The sequence below is a fragment of the Mustelus asterias genome, chromosome 24 (genome assembly GCF_964213995.1).
Source record: "Mustelus asterias chromosome 24, sMusAst1.hap1.1, whole genome shotgun sequence".
NCBI lineage: Eukaryota > Metazoa > Chordata > Chondrichthyes > Carcharhiniformes > Triakidae > Mustelus > Mustelus asterias.
In genome coordinates this window covers 48,038,407-48,058,601 of record NC_135824.1, presented here as the reverse complement: position 1 = coordinate 48,058,601, position 20,195 = coordinate 48,038,407, and the positions used below count along the sequence as shown (strand labels likewise).

The following is a 20,195-nucleotide window of genomic DNA, read 5'->3' as shown; positions in this document are numbered from 1 at the left end:
CTAGACGTGACTATTTTAGTGCTCGCTTGGCCAGCCTCCCATTTTCCATACCTCATCCAAAACGCTCCTGTCCATTATCCTAATTCACACTAAGTTTTGTTTGCCAATCACCCCTGTGTTATTGGTCTACATTAGGCCCCAGACACACAACTCTTTGAGCTTAAAATGATTATCCTTGCATTTTGTTTCCTCCATGGTACAAAGGTACTGTCAAGGTATCCTTCTTCAGGTCATACACTCAACCAAAAAACTGCCTGCCTGTTCAGATAGATTTTTAAAGATCTTATCAAACAAATGTAGGCGAGGTGATATTGACGATGTTTAAATAAAAACAGAAAATTCTGGAAATACTCAATCAGTATGGCTGCATCCATGAATTGAAAAACAGAACTAATGTTTCAGGCCAACGTCCTTTAATCTGAATTGGGTTGTGATGAAAGGTAATCACCCATTTTAACATTAATTCTATTTCCCTTTCTTACTGAGTATTTGCAGCATTTTCTATTTTTATATATCATATTTCCAACATCAGAAGTGTTTTTCAGTTCAAAGGTATTGACCAGACATGTACATCGGAAAAAATGACAGGCACTCTATAAATGAAAACCTAACTTTCTTTACAAAGTCTGCATTGCAAGGATGCATAACTGACATATTAACATTTCAATTCCCTTCCTGTAATCTTCCTACTAATTTAAACACAGCCTCACACTACACTGTTGATGCCTTTTGAAAACCGGCAAATGAAAGATCTGGCTGGTGGTGGCATATCCTGATTGAATAAATCTTAAGAATTTGACAAGTGCTAGTAAGTCTTGTTATCTCTTTTTACAGGTGACACAGCTTGAAGATGAGGAAGACTTTGAGGGAACAGGCTTGGAAGATGACATAATTAGTGCTGGCTTTGGAAATGGAAATGGGAATGGAGACGAGGAGAATGGAGATGAGGAGGAGGAGGATGAAGATTCACTGGTTTATTTTGTCCTTGAAGAGAGTACAGGTTATATGGCGCCAACTTTGAAAGCCCTCTCCATCCTTCACACACTCCTTTCCTTCCTCTGCATTATCGGATACAACTATCTAAAGGCAAGTACAAAAACTTAAAGGTAACCTAAAAGGTAAATTGAGGATTTTTTTTCCAGCACCAACGACACTCCTGATTCACCCACAAGTTGGAATGATTTTTGACTAATTTGTAATGGTCGTGATTCATAAGCAAGTGTGTCCTTTCAGATTCTTCAAAGTGACATCGGTATCTTTGTGGCTACTTGGAGAATGTCATAACCAGTTTTTATTGGAGTTTTTCTGGTTTCAGAGTTTAGTCCTTTTAGGAGCAAAAAATGTTATCCAGTTGGCGCAGAATCAATGGTCGGCACAATGGTTAGCACTGCTGCCTCACTGCGCCAGGGACCCGGGTTCAATTCTGGCCTCGGGTGACTGTGTGGAGTTTGCACATTCTCCCCAATCATGCATGGGTTTTCTCCGGGTGTTCCAGTTTCCTCCCACACTCCAAAGATGTGCAGGTTAGGTGGATTGGCCATGCTAAATTGCCCCTTAGTGTCCCTAGATATGTGGGTTAGGGAGATTAGCAGAGTAAATACGTCGGGTTATGGGGATAGGGTAAGGTGCTCTTTCAGAGAGTCGGTGCAGATCTAATGGGCCAAATGGCCTGCTTCTGCACTGCAGGGATTCAAGGTTCTATATTTTGATTGTACTCTAAGGGTGCATAACCAGAAGACGTAGCTTTAAGACAATTGGACAAAGTGAGGACCTTTCACAAATCAAGTTATGATCTGAAATGCGCGGCCTGAAAAATTAGTGGCAGTTGATTCAGTAGTAACATTCAAAAGGGAATTGGGTAAATACTCAGAGGGGGAGAACGATTATAAGGCGATGGGGAAAGAGCAGGGAAGTGGAATTAATTCCATCACTTCACCAATTAGTTTCCTTCTGTGCTCTAACCATTCTATGATCCTATTGATGAACATCCTTGGATGTCGGCATGAAAAATGCATCAAAAGTTTGGGATCCAAATACAATTGTCTCTTTTACGCAAAAGGATATGGGCACATCTCCAAGAAAGCAGGCTTTCTATCCTGTCCCGTGGACCCCTCATGGTTTCCAGCCTCAGGGTGGCTATCATTTTGAGCAACAAGTGTATCTCCAATAAGAATGAGATGCATCCGCACAGCGGGGTTGTAATCCAGCGTTGCCTGAGGGTAAATCGTATCCCTTTACTTAGGTGTGGGAATTGCTCTCAGATCACAGTCCCTCCCCACCCAGCATTAAACACGGGATTTCTGAGCCAAAAAGATGTATGTACAGAAAAATATAGCCTTTCATTTGTGTTCCGTTACTATAAGCATTGTACCTTGATGCAACTGACGCTCACTGATTGCGTGTGGAGGGGGACAGATGCAGAGAATGTGGAGGGTGGTGGGTTGGAGTAAGGCAAGAATGCAGTAGAGCGCATCCCAAAGGACCTTACGCCCCTTCACCTGAAAAGGCAAAGAGACGTGTGAAAAATCTGGATGAACACCAGATGAAGAGTTGACTCTGCCCGAATGGCCTCCTTCCCTGATGCGCAATTCATATAGTTTCACTCTTGTATCCATCCATGTTCTATGAAACTGCATTGTAACCGTATTCATTATTTCATCCCTCCAAATCCCTATACTAATGGAAGATCAACAGTTTACCATGATTGTAAGTCATTTACAATAATCTCGAGACTGATTGCTGCAACACATCTGCCTTCTCTACTTTCCCTGCACTGGTTTCATTACATTATGGCAGATCTCCCTCGTTGTATAATTTGCAGGAATTGCTACACCAGGACCAGGCTGTACATCCTCTACACGCCATTTTACATCACAGGTTTCCAGTAAATTAAGGCCCTGAGTTTATAGGTTCTGATTGTATTCAAAATCATGTCTTGAATATCATAGAATCCTGACAGTGCAGAAGGAGGCTCTTTGGCCCGTCGAGTCTGCACCCGCTCTATGACGGAGCATGTTAGCCAGTCCCACCCACTGCCCACACCCCGTAATCCCACATATTTACAGTGGCTAATCCACCTAACCTACACATCTGACATACTCACCTGATGAAGGAGCAGCGCTCCGAAAGCTCGTGATTCCAAATAAACCTGTTGGACTTTAACATGGTCTGGTGAGACTTCTTACTGTGCCCATCCCAGCCCTACGCCAGCATCTCCACCTCATACACATCTTGGGGCACTAAAGAGCAATTTAGCATGGCCAATCCACCTAATCTACACATTTTTGGACACTAAGGGACAATTTAGCATGGCAATCCACCTAATCTACACATCCTTGGACACTAAGGGCAATTTAGCATGGCTAATCCACCTAACTTGCACATATTTGGAGTGTGGGAGGAAACCGGAGCACCCGGAGGAAACCCACGCATACACGGGGAGAACGTGCAAACTCCACACAGTCACCCGAGGCCGGAATTGAACCCGGGTCCCTGGCGCTGTGAGGCAGCAGTGCTAACCACTGTGCCACCTGGTTCCGCCATTACCCAATGCTTTGCGTATAAAGTAATTAATGGGATAGAAAATTTGGTACGTTCAGTTATGATAAGCAATATTCCCAGCAATTTTTCCCCATGCTTTCACCTTCTTGAATCTTTGCAACCCCTGAGGCATAAATACACAGTAAGAGTTTTAACAACACCAGGTTAAAGTCCAACAGGTTTATTTGGCAGCAAACGCCATTAGCTTTCGGAGCGCTCATTTCCACTCCATATGACGAAGGAGCAGTGCTCCGAAAGCTTATGGTATTTGCTACCAAATAAACCTGTTGGACTTTAACCTGGTGTTGTTAAAACTCTTACTGTGTTTACCCCAGTCCAACGCCGGCATCTCCACAGCATAAATACACCTACAGTGCTGTTAGGAAAGATTAGTCATCTAATGACCACAAAAGAACATTGCCAATTGTGGTTAAAAACCCATCTGGTTCACTAATGCCCCTTTAGGGAAGGAAATCTGCCGTCCTTACCCGATCTGGCCTACATGCGACTCCAGAACCATAGCAATGGGTTCACTCTATATAAAAAAAGGCATTCTGAAATGGCCTAGCAAGCCACACATTTCGAGGGCAATTAAGGATGGGCAATAAATGCTGCCCCAGCCAGCCACACTCGCATCCCCTGATCGAATAAAACAGGGAGTGTCATTATCTGCACTGTTATTTTTTTGACACAAATTATGGGCCTTGTTGCTATTGATGACCTAATCAGCCAAAGGCTACTTTGAAACTCCGCTTAAATCTTTAAATTAAGATGTAATTCATTTCATTTTCTGAAACTCTCTAGGTTCCTTTGGTCATCTTCAAACGGGAGAAGGAGCTTGCCAGGAAATTGGAATTTGATGGGTCATACATTACAGAGCAGCCTGCGGATGATGATATTAAAGGGCAGTGGGATCGGCTGGTACTCAATACGCCGTGAGTGCTGAAATATACACATTTTTGTCAAAACCGTACAAACAGCCAGAAATGCAGCAAGTTACAAACAGTGGAGTTCATCTATTGTTCAGCTACGTGTCGCTTATGTAAGATTTGTATAAGAATGTACTTGTATGGGCCAATATTCTGAATGGGCACTGTTACACACATTCAATAATTACCACGCACGTTTCAGTCCAATGGATGGAGATTTGTGGCAGTCTGTGCAGGCATGACTGATGGGCAATAAGAGGGTGTCGAAGGGGACGAGACTGAGGAGGTCGGTGAGGGAGAGGATGTTGGCCGTGAGGCATTGTCCAAACAAGCTTGGAGTGCACTCATTTTGCTAGATCCATGGAGAGCGATGAGGACATCCAGTGAGGACAAAGTACATGGAGGAAGTTCTGGACTAAGCAGGCTACCCTTTCCTGGTGCAGGAATCCAGTTTCCAGGTCGGGACTACAGAAACACAGCTCATCAGAACAAGAAGCCATAGACAGGGTGCAATTAGTGAGGGTTTATTTACAGTGGTGAACGTTATGTATAAGTGCTTAACACCCATGTTGTGTAACTACAGTTTCTTAACATGTCTAACCCTGCCGTTCCATCTTGGTGCCTCCCCAACATCCACGGCAGCAACCTGTTGTCCACCACCTTCTGTTGCCCGTGACAACCTTGGTCAGGGTCCTCTGGAGGGCCCCGGTCTGCTTTTGGGTTCCTGCTGTGTGTCAGTGCCACCCTCCTCGGCCTGTGGAGCTGGAGCTGAAACTATCACAGGAAGAGGGGATTCCAACGCCAGCACTGCAAATTAGCCCTGTACTTGGCACTTTCCACTTCACGGCGATGAGCGAATAGCCAGGATAACTTCAGCCAGGTCACATAGTGCAGCCATATGTGGCAACCTCAAGAACGGTGCTTTTCACACTTAATAGTCTCCCGCAAATCAACCCCGAGTTTTGGCATCTGTCTCCCAACTCAAAGGCTTGTCACACGCAGTCAGAGCAGGTACCCCCCAAGCCAGCCCCCTTTAATTGCTGCGCTCACACCCCAGCTCTCCCCTGAGGGTTCTTGCCAGGTGCACACCTTTTGAAGCCAGTTGTGATTCACGCTATTGTGACAACACCCCGCTGCAGGTGGATTATTTGAGCCAATAATGAGATGCAAATATATTCAAATGAGATTCCAGATGGTGAACGTGGGAGCCACGGCCCACCACCGATAGGGGTAGGGGACAATTGCAACAAGCTTTCACGCTGACGCAAAACACGACTTTGGCCTTCTCGCGACATTTTCTGTTCCCCATTGCTAAACCCAGCCGACGAAAGCAGGAGCAGAAAATCCCAGCTAGAATGTTTGTTGTCTATCTTGTTCCCTTACACGGGAATGATAAGATTCTGCTGATCATACACGTGGCAGCGTCAGCTAGGGTCATACAGTCATTTAGTCATTCCATCTCGGCCGTCGGAAATCTTCCACTTCATAAATAATAATGATTGAAACTTCGCCATCGATTCTTTATCAGCCTCCTCGCTAGCTGTTCTATTTCGGATCACGTGCACTTGCCAAGTCTCAGTGTTTTGATCGAATCAAGCCCACTTTACGTTGACAAAATTTCCTTTTATCATCCTCTGTAGGTCATTCCCCCATAACTACTGGGACAAGTTCGTCAAAAGAAAGGTAAACGTGTCATTTTGAAGACTAATCACAAAAATGTCTCCAAATTTCCCTTTTCTGTTTAGCCTTTCAGGGGATGTGGGCGTCGCTGACAAGGACAGCATTTGTTGTCCATCCCCTTGAACTGAGTGGGTTGCTAATGGATTTCAGGCGGCAGCTAAGAGTCAGCCACATTGCTGTGGATCTGGAATCACATGTAGACCAGGCCAGAAGAGAACTGCAGGTTTCCTTCCCTCAGGGATTTTAGTAAACCAGATGTGGGTTTTTTTTACGCATTCATGAGATGTGGCATCGCTGGCTAGGACAGCATTTATCGCCATTCCTAGTTGCCCTTGAGAAGGTTGTGGTGAGCAATCGACGATTGATTCATGGTCACTGTTACTGAGATTAGCTTTCAATTCTCGATTTTGTTTGTTGAATTTAAATTCCACCAGCTGCCCTGATGGGATTTGAACCCATGTTGCCCTAGCTTGAACCTTTGGATTACTAATCTATTGACATTACCCCCCCGCGCCCTTTTTCACAGATACAGGACTAGTGTTTCTCATGACTGTTCCTTTTACAGTATTGAGCCGTGCTGATCAATTTCAATTAAAAATGTTAAACGAAATGTAATGACATTGACATTCAGTATTTGTGATGGGCTGTTTGGCAGTCTGCGCATACATAGAATCCCTACAGTATAGAAGGAGGCCATTCAGCCCATCGAGTCTGTATTGATTCCCTGCACTGCACTGAGTATACCATGAATGATGTGGAGATGCCGGCGTTGAACTGGGGTAAGCACAGTAAGAAGCCTCACAACACCAGGTTAACACCAAATAAACCTGTTGGACTCAACCGGGATCTTGGGTTCATGTCACACTATCTGTAATCCCCACGAGTTGCCTGGGCTTGCAAAATCTCACTTACTGTTCTGGCTGGAGACAATACACACCTCTTTAACCTATGCTTAACCCCCTCTCCACTCACATTGTCTGTACCTTTAAAACTTGATTACCTGTAAAGACTCGCATTCCAACCATTATCTTGTAAATTGAGTTTGTCACGAGATATGCCCTGTTTGTGAACACAACTCCCACTTACCTGATGAAGGGGCAGTGCTCCGAAAGCTTGTGTAACCAAATAAACCTGTTGGACTTTAACCTGGTGTTGTGAGACTTCTTACTATGCTATACCATGAATATCATAGAATCCCTACAGTGCAGAAGAAGGCCATTCAGCCCATCAAGTCTGCACCGATACCAATCCCACCCAGTTCCTATCTCCGCTTAGCTACCCTGCTAATTCCTTTAACCTATCACATCCCAGGACACTAAGGGTTAATTTAGCATGTCCAATCAACCTAACCTGCACATCTTTGGAGTGTGGGAGGAAACCAGAGCACCCGGGGGAAACCCACACAGACACGGGGAGAATGTGCAAACTCCACACAGACAGTGACCCAAGCCGGGAATCGAACCCGAGTCCCTGGAGCTGTGAGGCAGCAGTGCTAACCACTGTGCCACCGTGCCGCTAAGGCGCGTTGGAAACAAATTTCGCAAGTGAGAAGTATTTTTGGATCAAAGATTGAAATGACAACGAAAGCTTTAATATTTTTTCTTGCATTTCTAGGTGTTGGATAAGTATGGTGATATCTATGGTCGGGAGCGTATTGCAGAGCTGCTGGGTATGGATATGAGTGCTTTGGACGTCACTGTCCCTCAGGAGAAAAAGCCAGCAACTGACAACTCTGTTCTCTCATGGTTAGTGTCTTTTTTTTCATGGGATGTGGGCGTCGCTAGCAATGCCCGCAATTGTTGGCCATCCCCAATTGCAGTTAAAAGTCAACTATATTCCTGTGGGTCTGAATTCACATGTAGGCCAGACCAGGCAAGGATGGCAGATTTCCTGAATGGGAAATAATGAACCAAGATCGTTTTTTTTTTAGCAACAATCGGTGATGATTTCAAGATCACTATTCCTGGGGCTGACTTCATATTCCAGATTTCATTCATTGAATTTGAATTTCACCAGCTGTCATGGTGGGATTTGAACCCATGTTCAGTGTCCCGTGTCCCTGCACCATAAGCCTGACCTTTGGATTGCTCGCCTAATGACATCATCATTATTCTTCCCTGCTGCCATCAGACCTTTGCTTGGACCTACCTCATATTCAGTTAATCCTTCTCGACATCCTAGCTATGACTGTAAAAGTTAAAGTTTATTTATTCGTCACGAGCAGACTTACATTAACGCTGCAATGAAGTTACTGTGAAAATCCCCTAGTCACCACACTCCGACGCCTGTTCGGGTACACTGAGGGGGAATTTAGCACGGCCAATGCATCTAACCAGCATGTCTCTCGGACTGTGGGAGGAAACAGGAGCACCCGGAGGAAACCCACGCAGACACGGTGAGAACATGCAACCTCCACACAGATAGTGACCCAAGCCAGGAATCGAACCCCGGGTCCCTGGTGCTGTGAGGGAGCAGTGCTAACCACTGTGCCACCATGTCGCCCCTACAATGTAACACTACATTCTGCATCCTCTCCTTTCCTTCTCTATGAATGGTATGCTTTGTCTGTATAGCGCGCAAGAAACAATATTTTTCACTGTATCTCAATACCTTTGACAATAAATCAAATCAAATTATCACTATGCCACGATGCCCTGCTGCCTGCTTTCGTTTTGCGATGAGCATCAAGTGAAATTATTTGTTTTGTTCTGTCAGAAAAATGTAAATTTTTCTAAAATAATGCAATTGATTCCATGAAATCTGAACTACATTCATCGAACTAGATTTAATAACCGCAGGGGTGCCCCTGTCCACCAACCAGAGACCTGATGGCAATACTGCTGTGGTCATGTGGGCGGCACGATAGCACAGTGGGTTAGCACTGCTGCTTCACAACTCCAGGGACCTGGGTTCGATTCCCGGCTTGGGTCACTGTCTGTGTGGAGTTTGCACATTCTCCTCGTGTCTGCGTGGGTTTCCTCCGGGTGCTCCGGTTTCCTCCCACAGTCCAAAGATGTGCGGGTTAGGTTGATTGGCTGTGCTAAAATTGCCCCTTAGTGTCTTGAGATGCGTAGGTTAGAGGGATTAGTGGGTAAATATGTAGGGATATGGGGGTAGGGCCAGGGTGGGATTGTGGTCGGTGCAGACTCGATGGGCTAAATGGCCTCTTTCTGTACTGTAGGGTTTCTATGATTTCTACAAGCTCCAAAGAGATCAAATTTTGTTCTTGCCGTCAGGCTGCCTGTAGCCTTCACAGTGTGGATTCTACCTCCGAAAGCTGCCAGTCAAATTAGAGGAGAACTCTCCAACCCACACATTCCCACCCATTTAAATTATTTTTAATCATTCATGGGATGTGGGTGTTGCTGGCTGGGTCAGCATTTATTGCCCATCCCCAAATGCCCTTGAACTGAGTGGCATTTCCTCACTAGGCCCATTCAGAGGGAAGTTCAGAATCAGCCACAGTGCTGTGGGACTGGAGTCACATGTGAGCCAAACCGGGTAACGACTAGGTAATTTTCCCAATAACCTCATTGCAGTATCAGTGTAAACCAACTTGTGACACTAATAAATAAACTTTAACAAACCTTAAAAACTTAAAGGACGGCAGATTTCCTTCCCTAAAGGAACATAAGTGAACCAGATGGGTTTTTCCAACAGTCGACAATGGTTTCATGGTCATCAGTAGACCTTGAATTCCAGATTTTTATTGAATTCAAATTGCACCATCTGCCGTGGTGGGATTCGAATCCGGGTCCCCAGAACATTACTCTGGGTCTCTGGATTGCTGTCCAGTGACAATACCACTATACCACCAACTCCTAGACTGCTCCCAGGGTTGGGGGGAGGGGTGTGCACTATATTTTGCTCATGCTGTATTATCAGATGTTACAGTGATGAAACTATTATAACATCTTATGGCGTAGTCCATACATCATGCAAAGAAATTCCTTATCACGCCTCTGTTTTGTGAGTGTACTGAGTAATTTTGTGCATATTTGATGAAAAATACTCTCATCTCGAGCATCAAGATTAAAGCTGTGAATGTTGAAGTAAAAATGAGATTACCCGCAAAGCATGAACCTCGATACCAGTAAACCTGCTGTGCATTCCTGGGGCGGCACGGTGGCACAGTGGTTAGCACTGCTGCCTCACAGCGCCAGGGACCCGGGTTCAATTCCCGACTTGGGTCACTGCCTGTGTGGAGTCTGCACGTTCTCCCCGTGTCTGCGTGGGTTTCCTCCGGGTGCTCCGGTTTCTTCCCACAGTCCGAAAGACGTGCTGGTTAGGGTGCTAAATTTTCCCTCAGTGTACCCGAACAGGTGCCAGAGTGTGGCGACTCGGGGTTTTTCACAGTAACTTCATTGCACTGTTAATGTAAGCCTACTTGAGACACTAATAATTTAACTTTAACATTATCTTTCTCTTGCGTTGGTTATAGGATCACATCCTTGGATATCAAGTACCAAATTTGGAAGTTTGGGGTGATCTTCACTGACAATGTAAGTAGATGCTAACACAAGGCGCGTTTATAATTATTAAAATGAAATAGAGGGAAGATATTTTAAATAAAGCACGTTTTTATTCTTGATGTCTTTGAATGGAAATCAAAGCGTCATTTAATTGTGGAGGATTAGTTTGAAGTTTATTTATTAGTGTCGCAAGTAGGCATTCCTCCGGGTGCTCCAGTTTCTTCCCTCAGTCCAAAGATGTGCGGGTTAAGTTGATTGGCCATGCTAAATTGACCCTAATGTCCGGGGATTAGCAGGGTAAATATGTGAGCTACAGGGATAGAGCCTGGGTGGGATTGTGGTCGGTGCAGACTTGATGGGCTGAATGGCCTCCTTCTGCACTGTAGGGATTCAATGATTCTAACACTGCAATGAAGTTACTGTGAAAATCCCCTAGTCGCCACACTCCGACGCCCGTTCGGGTAACACTGAGGGAGAATTTAGCACGGCCAATGCACCCTAACCAGCACGTCTTTCAGACTGTGGGAGAAAACCGGAGCACCCGGAGGAAACCCACGCAGACACGGGGAGAACGTGCAGACTCCACACAGACAGTGACCCAAGCCGGGAATTGAACCTGGGTCACTGGCTGTGTGAGGCAGCAGTGCTAATGCTAACCGCTGTTCCACCGTGTGCCGCCCCAGGATTAGGGATAGGAGTGTAGTTTTCAACCAAGAGAGCCTTTACTTTACCTGTCTTGTGTGTAAATACCAAGGTAAAGTGTACAGAATCATTGAAGAAAGGGGAGGGAGACTATATTTTATTTAAAGTTCTCCATTTTGAGGAAGAAACCCTTATCCTAAGTTTTTTAGGAGCTTTACTTTTATTTATGTAAATTTTGTGTGACTATTGCGTGTTTTGATGTAATTTGTGATTTTTTTTTTATCAGTCTTTCCTATATCTCTGCTGGTACATGCTGATGTCTGCCCTTGGTCATTATAACAACTTCTTCTTTGCCGCTCACCTTCTGGATATCGCCATGGGTGTGAAGACCCTTCGGACCATCCTATCCTCTGTAACCCACAATGGCAAACAGGTAAGGGGCTAATGACACCTCACTCTCTGTTGACCTCCGGTGAAAGATATGAGAAAGAGCTGCCTTTGCGCTTTGAATTCCCCGGTTAAAATGTTGAAATCTTGAGCCCTGTCCTTGTCTCGTTGTCTGTAGCTGATGATGACTGTGGGCCTGTTGGCTGTCGTTGTGTACCTCTACACAGTCGTAGCTTTCAACTTCTTCCGCAAGTTTTATAACAAGAGTGAGGATGAAGATGATCCAGATATGAAGTGTGATGACATGATGACGGTGAGTTTTCTAAAACAAGTAAAATTGTTTCTTTTATACGAGAAGCCTAATAACATCTGAGGCATGGCCTAGTGGTATTATCACTAGAATATTAATCCAGAAGCTCAACTAATGCTCTGCGGACCCAGGTTCCATTCCCACCACGGCAGATGGTAGAATTTGAATTCAATGAAAAATATCTGGAATTATCTTACTGAATGTGAGCGTTTGTCTGAGAGTCGGAGTTCCAGATTACAGATGTATCTGTGATCTACATGCACGATGAACTGGAGGAAGAGGCTCGGACAGTCCCCTCTACACACACCCAATGCTGCAGTTACAGATTCTGTACTTAAAGCCGGGAGTGGGCCTAGACTAGAGAGAGACGTCGATAACATCTGCCCCCTCAATCAACCCAGACAGTGGAAGCAATCTGATGTGGTATCGTTTGGCAGCTAAAGGCACATTGACTCTTCCTAAAACACAACGTACCACTAACACAGCACAGCTCTGAGAGAATTCAGTGCTCTATTTTTCATGCATTAGGAGAGGTGATGACCTAATGGTATTATCACTAGACTATTAATCCAGAAGCTCAACTATTGTTCTGGGGACCCTGATTCGAATCCCGCCACGGCAGATGGTGGAATTTGAATTCAGTAAAAAATATCTGGAATTAAGAATCTACTGATGACCACAAAACCATTGTCGATTTTCGGAAAAACCCATCTGGTTCACCAATGTCCCTTTAGGGAAGGAAATCTGCCGTCCTTACCTGGTCCGTCCTACATGTGACTGCAGAGCCACAGCAATGGGGGGTGACTCGACTGCCCTCTGAACAAGGGCAACTAGGGATGGGCAATAAATGCCAGTGACGCCCATGTCCCATGAATGAGTAAAAAAAATCTGATGGGAAACATGATCAAAGCACATAATTTACACAACAAACACAGGACTAATCCTTACAAAAAATGTCAGAGCTCTTTAGAATGATGCATCCTCTGGCGCACTGGATGCTTCATTCCCTGAGTTGGCATCATCTGGGTCCTCCCCTATGCTGTGGCTTGGTCCTTGGATGGCAATGAGCTGCAGTGGAGGACAAAAAGAATTGCATTAAGAGTCATCAACGTTTGAGTGCTTCACACTTTATTGCATCTATCCTGTGTGCCCACATACCAGCAGCCTGATGGTTGCCTCTTCCTCCTGGCCAGTTTAGCCTCAGCATTCACTCCTCCTCTGGCATAACTGGCCTCTCTCACACATATATTATCGATAACCACACAAGAGACTCCTGTCGAAGATGTGTCACTGGGACTTACCCTTGCATATCGAAACAGATTGTTGACCTGTTTCCTGCGATGGACCTATACTCAGCAGGTAATCAGGAGCAGCACGGTGGCACAGTAGTTAGCACTGCTGCCTCACAGCGCCATGGACCCGGGTTCGATTCCCGGCTTGGGTCACTATCTGTGTGGAGTTTGCACATTCTCCCCGTGTCTGCATGGATTCCTCCGGTTTCCTGTCACAGTCCAATGATATAGAACATAGAACAGTACAGCACAGAACAGGCCCTTCGGCCCACGATGTTGCGCCGAGCTTTATCTGAAACCAAGATCAAGCTATCCCACTCCCTATCATCCTGGTGTGCTCCATGTGCCTATCCAATAACCGCTTAAATGTTCCTAAAGTGTCTGACTCCACTATCACTGCAGGCAGTCCATTCCACACCCCAACCACTCTCTGCGTAAAGAACCTACCTCTGATATCCTTCCTATATCTCCCACCATGAACCCTATAGTTATGCCCCCTTGTAATAGCTCCATCCACCCGAGGAAATAGTCTTTGAACGGTCACTCTATCTATCCCCTTCATCATTTTATAAACCACTATTAAGTCTCCCCTCAGCCTCCTCCGCTCCAGAGAGAACAGCCTTAGCTCCCTCAACCTTTCCTCATAAGACCTACCCTCCAAACCAGGCAGCATCCTGGTAAATCTCTTCTGCACTCTTTCCAGCGCTTCCACATCCTTCTTATAGTGAGGTGACCAGAACTGCGCACAATATTCCAAATGTGGTCTCACCAAGGTCCTGTACAGTTGCAGCATAACCCCACGGCTCTTAAACTCCAACCCCCTGTTAATAAAAGCTAACACACTATAGGCCACCTTCACACTCTATCCACTTGAGTGGCAACCTTCAGAGATCTGTGGATATGGACCCCAAGATCTTTCTGTTCCTCCACAGTCTTCAGAACCCTACCTTTGACTCTGTAATCCACATTTAAATTAGTCCTACCAAAATGAATCAGCTCACATTTATCAGGGTTAAACTCCATTTGCCATTTTTCAGCCCAGCTTTGCATCCTATCTATGTCTCTTTGCAGCCTACAACAGCCCTCCACCTCATCCACTACTCCACCAATCTTGGTGTCATCAGCAAATTTACTGATCCACCCTTCAGCCCCCTCCTCTAAGTCATTAATAAAAATCACAAAGAGCAGAGGACCAAGCACTGATCCCTGTGGCACTCCGCTAGCAACCTGCCTCCAGTCTGAAAATTTTCTTCGATCAGATAGCCAGTTACCTATCCAATCGGCCAACTTTCCCTCTATCCCACACCTCCTTACTTTCATCATAAGCCGACCATGGGGGACCTTATCAAACGCCTTACTAAAATCCATGTATATGACATCAACTGCCCTACCTTCATCAACACACTTAATTACCTCCTCAAAAAATTCAATCAAATTTGTGAGGCACGACGTGCCCTTCACGAATCCGTGCTGACTATCCCGGATTAATCCGCATCTTTCTAAATGGTCGTAAATCCCATCCCTAAGGACCTTTTCCATCAACTTACCAACCACCGAAGTAAGACTAACCGGTCTATAATTACCAGGGTCATTTCTATTCCCTTTCTTAAACAGAGGAACAACATTCGCCACTCTCCAGTCCTCTGGCACCATCCCCGTGGACAGTGAGGACCCAAAGATCAAAGCCAAAGGCTCTGCAATCTCATCCCTTGCCTCCCAAAGAATCCTAGGATATATTTCATCAGGCCCAGGGGACTTATCGACCTTCAGTTTATTCAAAACTGCCAGTACATCCTCCCTCCAAACATCTATTTCCTCCAGCCTATTAGCCTGTAACACCTCTTCCTCAAAAACATGGCCCCTCTCCTTGGTGAACACTGAAGAAATGTATTCATTCATCACCTCGCCTATCTCTACTGACTCCATACACAAGTTCCCACTACTGTCCTTGACCGGCCCTAACCTCACCCTGGTCATTCTTTTATTCCTCACATAAGAGTAAAGAGCCTTGGGGTTTTCCTTGATCCAACCCGCCAAGGACTTCTCATGTCCCCTCCTAGCTCTCCTAAGCCCTTTTTTCAGCTCGTTCCTTGCTAACTTGTAACCCTCAATCGAGCCATCTGAACCTTGTTTCCTCATCCCTACATAAGCTTCCCTCTGCCTTTTCACAAGACATTCCACCTCTTTCGTGAACCATGGTTCCCTCACTCGGCCATTTCCTCCCTGCCTGACAGGGACATACCTATCAAGGACACCCAGTATTTGTTCCTTGAAAAAGTTCCACTTTTCATTAGTGCCTTTCCCTGACAGTTTCTGTTCCCATCTTATGCCCCCTAATTCTTGCCTAATCGCATCATAATTACCTCTCCCCCAATTGTAAACCTTGCCCTGCCGTACGACCCTATCCCTCTCCATTGCAATACCAAAAGACACCGAATTGTGGTCACTATCTCCAAAGTGCCCTCCCATAACCAAATCTAACACCTGGCCCGGTTCATTTCCCAGTACCAAATCCAATGTGGCCTCACCTCTTGTCGGCCTATCCACATATTGTGTCAGGAAACCCTCCTGCACAAAAACTGCCCCATCCAAACTATTTGACCTACAAAGGTTCCAATCAATATTTGGAAAGTTAAAGTCCCCCATGACAACTACCCTGTGACCCCCACACATATCCATAATTTGCTTAGTTAGGTTGATTGGCCATTCCAAATTGACCTTAGTTTCGGGGGCATTAGCAGGGTAAATATGTGGGGTTACGGGGATATGGTGGGATTGTTGTCGGTGCAGGCTCAATGGGTCAAATGGCCTCCTTCTGTACTGCAGAGATTCTATGATTGCAATGTCAGCCTACTTGTGACTCATAAATAAACTTTAAAATTTAATCCTACGGTTGCTAGCCTCCTCTGTCACCTCTGTCAGGGCCACCTTGGTTTGGCGAGAGGCTCTTCTTTGTCCATCTTCAGGAAAGAGCACCTCCTGCCTTGCCCTGACGGCTTGGAGGGGAACGTGCAGGGAGGCATTGTGAACTGCAGCCGGAGGAATTCCAATTTCATTAATAAATCTGGAATCAAATGCTGGTGTTCGTGACAGTGGGTCATGAAACTACCAGATTGTTGTTAAAAACCCACCTCGTTCACTAATCATAGAACCTTAATATCCCTACAGTGCAGAAGAGACAATTCGGCCCACTGTCATAAGAACATAAGAAATAGAACATAGAACATAGAACATAGAACATTACAGCGCAGAACAGGCCCTTCGGCCCACGATGTTGCACCGACCAGTTAAAAAAAAAACTGTGACCCTCCAACCTAAACCAATTTCTTTTCGTCCATGAACCTATCTACGGATCTCTTAAACGCCCCCAAACTAGGCGCATTTACTACTGATGCTGGCAGGGCATTCCAATCCCTCACCACCCTCTGGGTAAAGAACCTACCCCTGACATCGGTTCTATAACTACCCCCCCTCAATTTAAAGCCATGCCCCCTCGTGCTGGATTTCTCCATCAGAGGAAAAAGGCTATCACTATCCACCCTATCTAAACCTCTAATCATCTTATATGTTTCAATAAGATCCCCTCTTAGCCGCCGCCTTTCCAGCGAAAACAATCCCAAATCCCTCAGCCTCTCCTCATAGGATCTCCCCTCCATACCAGGCAACATCCTGGTAAACCTCCTCTGCACAGGGCATTGGTGAGGCCGCAGCTGGAATACTGTGTGCAGTATTGGTCCCCTTATATGAGGAAGGATATATTGGCATTGGAGGGAGTGCAGAGAAGGTTCACCAGGTTGATACCGGAGATGAGGGGTTTGGATTATGAGGAGAGGCTGAGGAGATTGGGTTTGTACTCGTGGAGTTTAGAAGGATGAGGGGGGATCTTATGGGGCAGGAGCAGGAGTAGGCCATCTAGCCCCTCGAGCCTGCCCCGCCATTCAATAAGATCATGGCTGATCTGACGTGGATCAGTACCACTTAGCCGCCTGATCCCCATAACCCTTAATTCCCTTACCGATCAGGAATCCATCCATCCGCGCTTTAAACATATTCAGCGAGGTAGCCTCCACCACCTCAGTGGGCAGAGAATTCCAGAGATTCACCACCCTCTGGGAGAAGAAGTTCCTCCTCAACTCTGTCTTAAACCGACCCCCCTTTATTTTGAGGCTGTGTCCTCTAGTTTTAACTTCCTTACTAAGTGGAAAGAATGTCTCCGCCTCCACCCTATCCAGCCCCCGCAATATCTTATAAGTCTCCATAAGATCCCCCCTCATCCTTCTAAACTCCACGAGTACAAACCCAATCTCCTCAGCCTCTCCTCATAATCCAAACCCCTCATCTCCGGTATCAACCTGGTGAACCTTCTCTGCACTCCCTCCAATGCCAATATATCCTTCCTCATATAAGGGGACCAATACTGCACACAGTATTCCAGCTGCGGCCTCACCAATGCCCTGTACAGGTGCATCAAGACATCCCTGCTTTTATATTCTATCCCTGCTTTTATATTCTGTCACCCCTTAACGTCCCAAGATGTGCAGGTTAGATGGACTGGCTATCTTAAATTGCTCTTAGTGTCCAAAAATGTGCAGGTTAGGTGGATTGGCCATGCTAAATTGTCCCCTAGTGTCCAAAAATGTGCACGTTAGGTGGATTAGCCATGCTAAATTGCCTCTTTAGTGTCCAAAGATGTGTAGGTTAGATGGATTGGCCATGCTAAATTGGCCCTTAGTGTCCAAAGATGTGCACGTTAGATGGATTGGCCATGCTAAACTGCCCCTTAGTGTCCAAAGATGTGTGGATTAGGTGGATTGGCCATGGTAAATTGTCCCCTAGTGTCCAACGATGTGCACGTTAGGTGGATTGGCCATGCTAAATTGCCTCTTTAGGGTCCAAAGATGAGTAGGTTAGATGGATTGGCCATGCTAAATTGGCTCTTAGTGTCCAAAGATGTGCAGGTTAGGTGGATTGGCCATGCTAAATTGGCCCTCAGTGTCCAAAGATGTGCAGGTTAGGTGGATTGGCCATGCTAAATTGGCCCTCAGTGTCCAAAGATGTGTAGGTTAGGTGGATTGGCCATGCTAAATTGCCTCTTTAGGGTCCAAAGATGAGTAGGTTAGATGGATTGGCCATGCTAAATTGGCTCTTAGTGTCCAAAGATGTGCAGGTTAGGTGGATTGGCCATGCTAAATTGGCCCTCAGTGTCCAAAGATGTGCAGGTTAGGTGGATTGGCCATGCTAAATGTGGGCGGGTCTCCTTCGGCGGTCACACTCCAAAGATATGACAGTCTCACACAGTGGAACATTCTGGCAGCGATGCTCAGCCTCCCCGTTTGAATAGGAGGCTGAGGCAACACGTAAGATGCAGCAGTATTAGCTGTTGTCGGGTTTCACCAATGAAAATCTTCTCCACTGCTAGGTTTCATCTGTACATCACTTACAATTTTCATTATAATCACACAGGAAAAGGCAAAACGAGAGGAAGTGGAAGTGGCTCTTAATCCTGGTTAGGACAGAGGGAATGATACACTGTTGACAAAGCCATGGTTTCTGAATCGGATAGTGAGGATTAGTTGTACAACACTCGCCGCTGACAAAGTTTTTGGGGGAAGCAGGCACACAAGAAAAACTTTAGCAGATGATCTCTGAGAGACAATCACAGTTGCTTGAACTCGTACCTAAGGGAGAGAAATATAGTACATTAGTAATTGTATACAACTGAGTAGCTTGCTATGCCTTTCAGAGAGCATTTGGTGGTCTGCTCTACATTGTTGTGGGTCTACAGTCACATGTAGGCCAGATCCCCTTCCTTAAAGGACATTACTGCAAAGATGTGCAGGTTAGTGGATTGACCATGCTAAATGTATGGGATTACAGGGATAGTGTGGGGAGTAGGCCTGGGTAAGATACTCTCCCAGAGAGTTGTTACAGACACTGTGGGACAAATTGCCTCTCCTGCACTGGAGGGATACTATGGTTATGTGATTAGTGAACCAGGTGAGTTATTAACAACAATCCGGTAGTTTCATGGTCACTGTTACCGAGGCCAGAATTTGATTCCAGATTTATTAATTAAATTTGAATTCCTCCAGCTGCTCTGCTGGGATTTGAATTTGCACAAGTCTGAACCTTTGGATTACTAGACCACCACTGTTTTCCCCTTTAAATATTGAGCCAGCTACTGGGAAGTGTGCAGGAGTAGTGACCGGTTTTGTATCAGGCATTATGAGGAAGAGTATTGGTGTCTCTCAATGAAGGCACATCACAGCCAACATCGAGGAAATATTGCAGTCAGTACCACAATTTATCATCAGTGCAAACAGAAAATGCAAAACAGGTCCATGCGCATGTGGAACTGAAAAGACAGGTCTGTGTTTCTTGGCACCATCCTACAGAGTAGGTCTATCAATTCGCTGTTCAGTGAATTAGAAGTCTGCTAATGTTTATTTTTCGATCCAGTATGCTTGATCATGGGCGGACTCTATTCCAAATTTGTACTGATTTATTACTGTCACATGTATTGGGATACAGTGAAAAGTCTTGTTTCTTGAGCGCTATACAGACAAAGCGTCCCGTTCATAGAGAAGGAAAGGAGAGGGTGCAGAATGTAATGTTACAGTCATAGCTAGGGTGTAGAGAAAGATCAACTCAGTGCGAGGTAGATCCATTCAAAGGTCTGATGGCAGCAGGGAAGAAGCTGTTCTTGAGTCGGCTGGCACATGACCTCAGATTTTTGTATCGTTTTCCTGACGGAAGAAAGTGGAAGAGAGAATGTCCGGGGTGCATGGGGTCCTTGATAATGCTGGCTGCTTTTCCGAGGAAGTGTAGATGCAGTCAATGGATGCGAGGCTGGTTTGCATGATGGACTGGGCTATATTCACGACCCTTTGTAATTGGGGCGGCACGGCGGCACAGTGGTTAGCACTGCTGTCTCACAGCGCCA

General features: G+C 45.6%; 1 protein-coding gene across 2 annotated transcripts in view; it reads left to right on the top strand.

Annotated features, from left to right (window-relative positions):
• The window catches only part of LOC144511368 (ryanodine receptor 1-like), a 495,584-nt gene that overhangs the window by 455,168 nt on the left and 20,221 nt on the right, over window positions 1–20,195 (top strand). For both annotated transcript variants that reach the window (XM_078241663.1, XM_078241662.1), the window contains 7 exons: window positions 835–1,086; window positions 4,345–4,475; window positions 6,110–6,152; window positions 7,764–7,894; window positions 10,591–10,651; window positions 11,550–11,696; window positions 11,829–11,963. In XM_078241663.1, coding sequence (XP_078097789.1) covers window positions 835–1,086; window positions 4,345–4,475; window positions 6,110–6,152; window positions 7,764–7,894; window positions 10,591–10,651; window positions 11,550–11,696; window positions 11,829–11,963 — 900 coding nt within the window. The remainder of the gene's footprint in view (window positions 1–834; window positions 1,087–4,344; window positions 4,476–6,109; window positions 6,153–7,763; window positions 7,895–10,590; window positions 10,652–11,549; window positions 11,697–11,828; window positions 11,964–20,195) is intronic.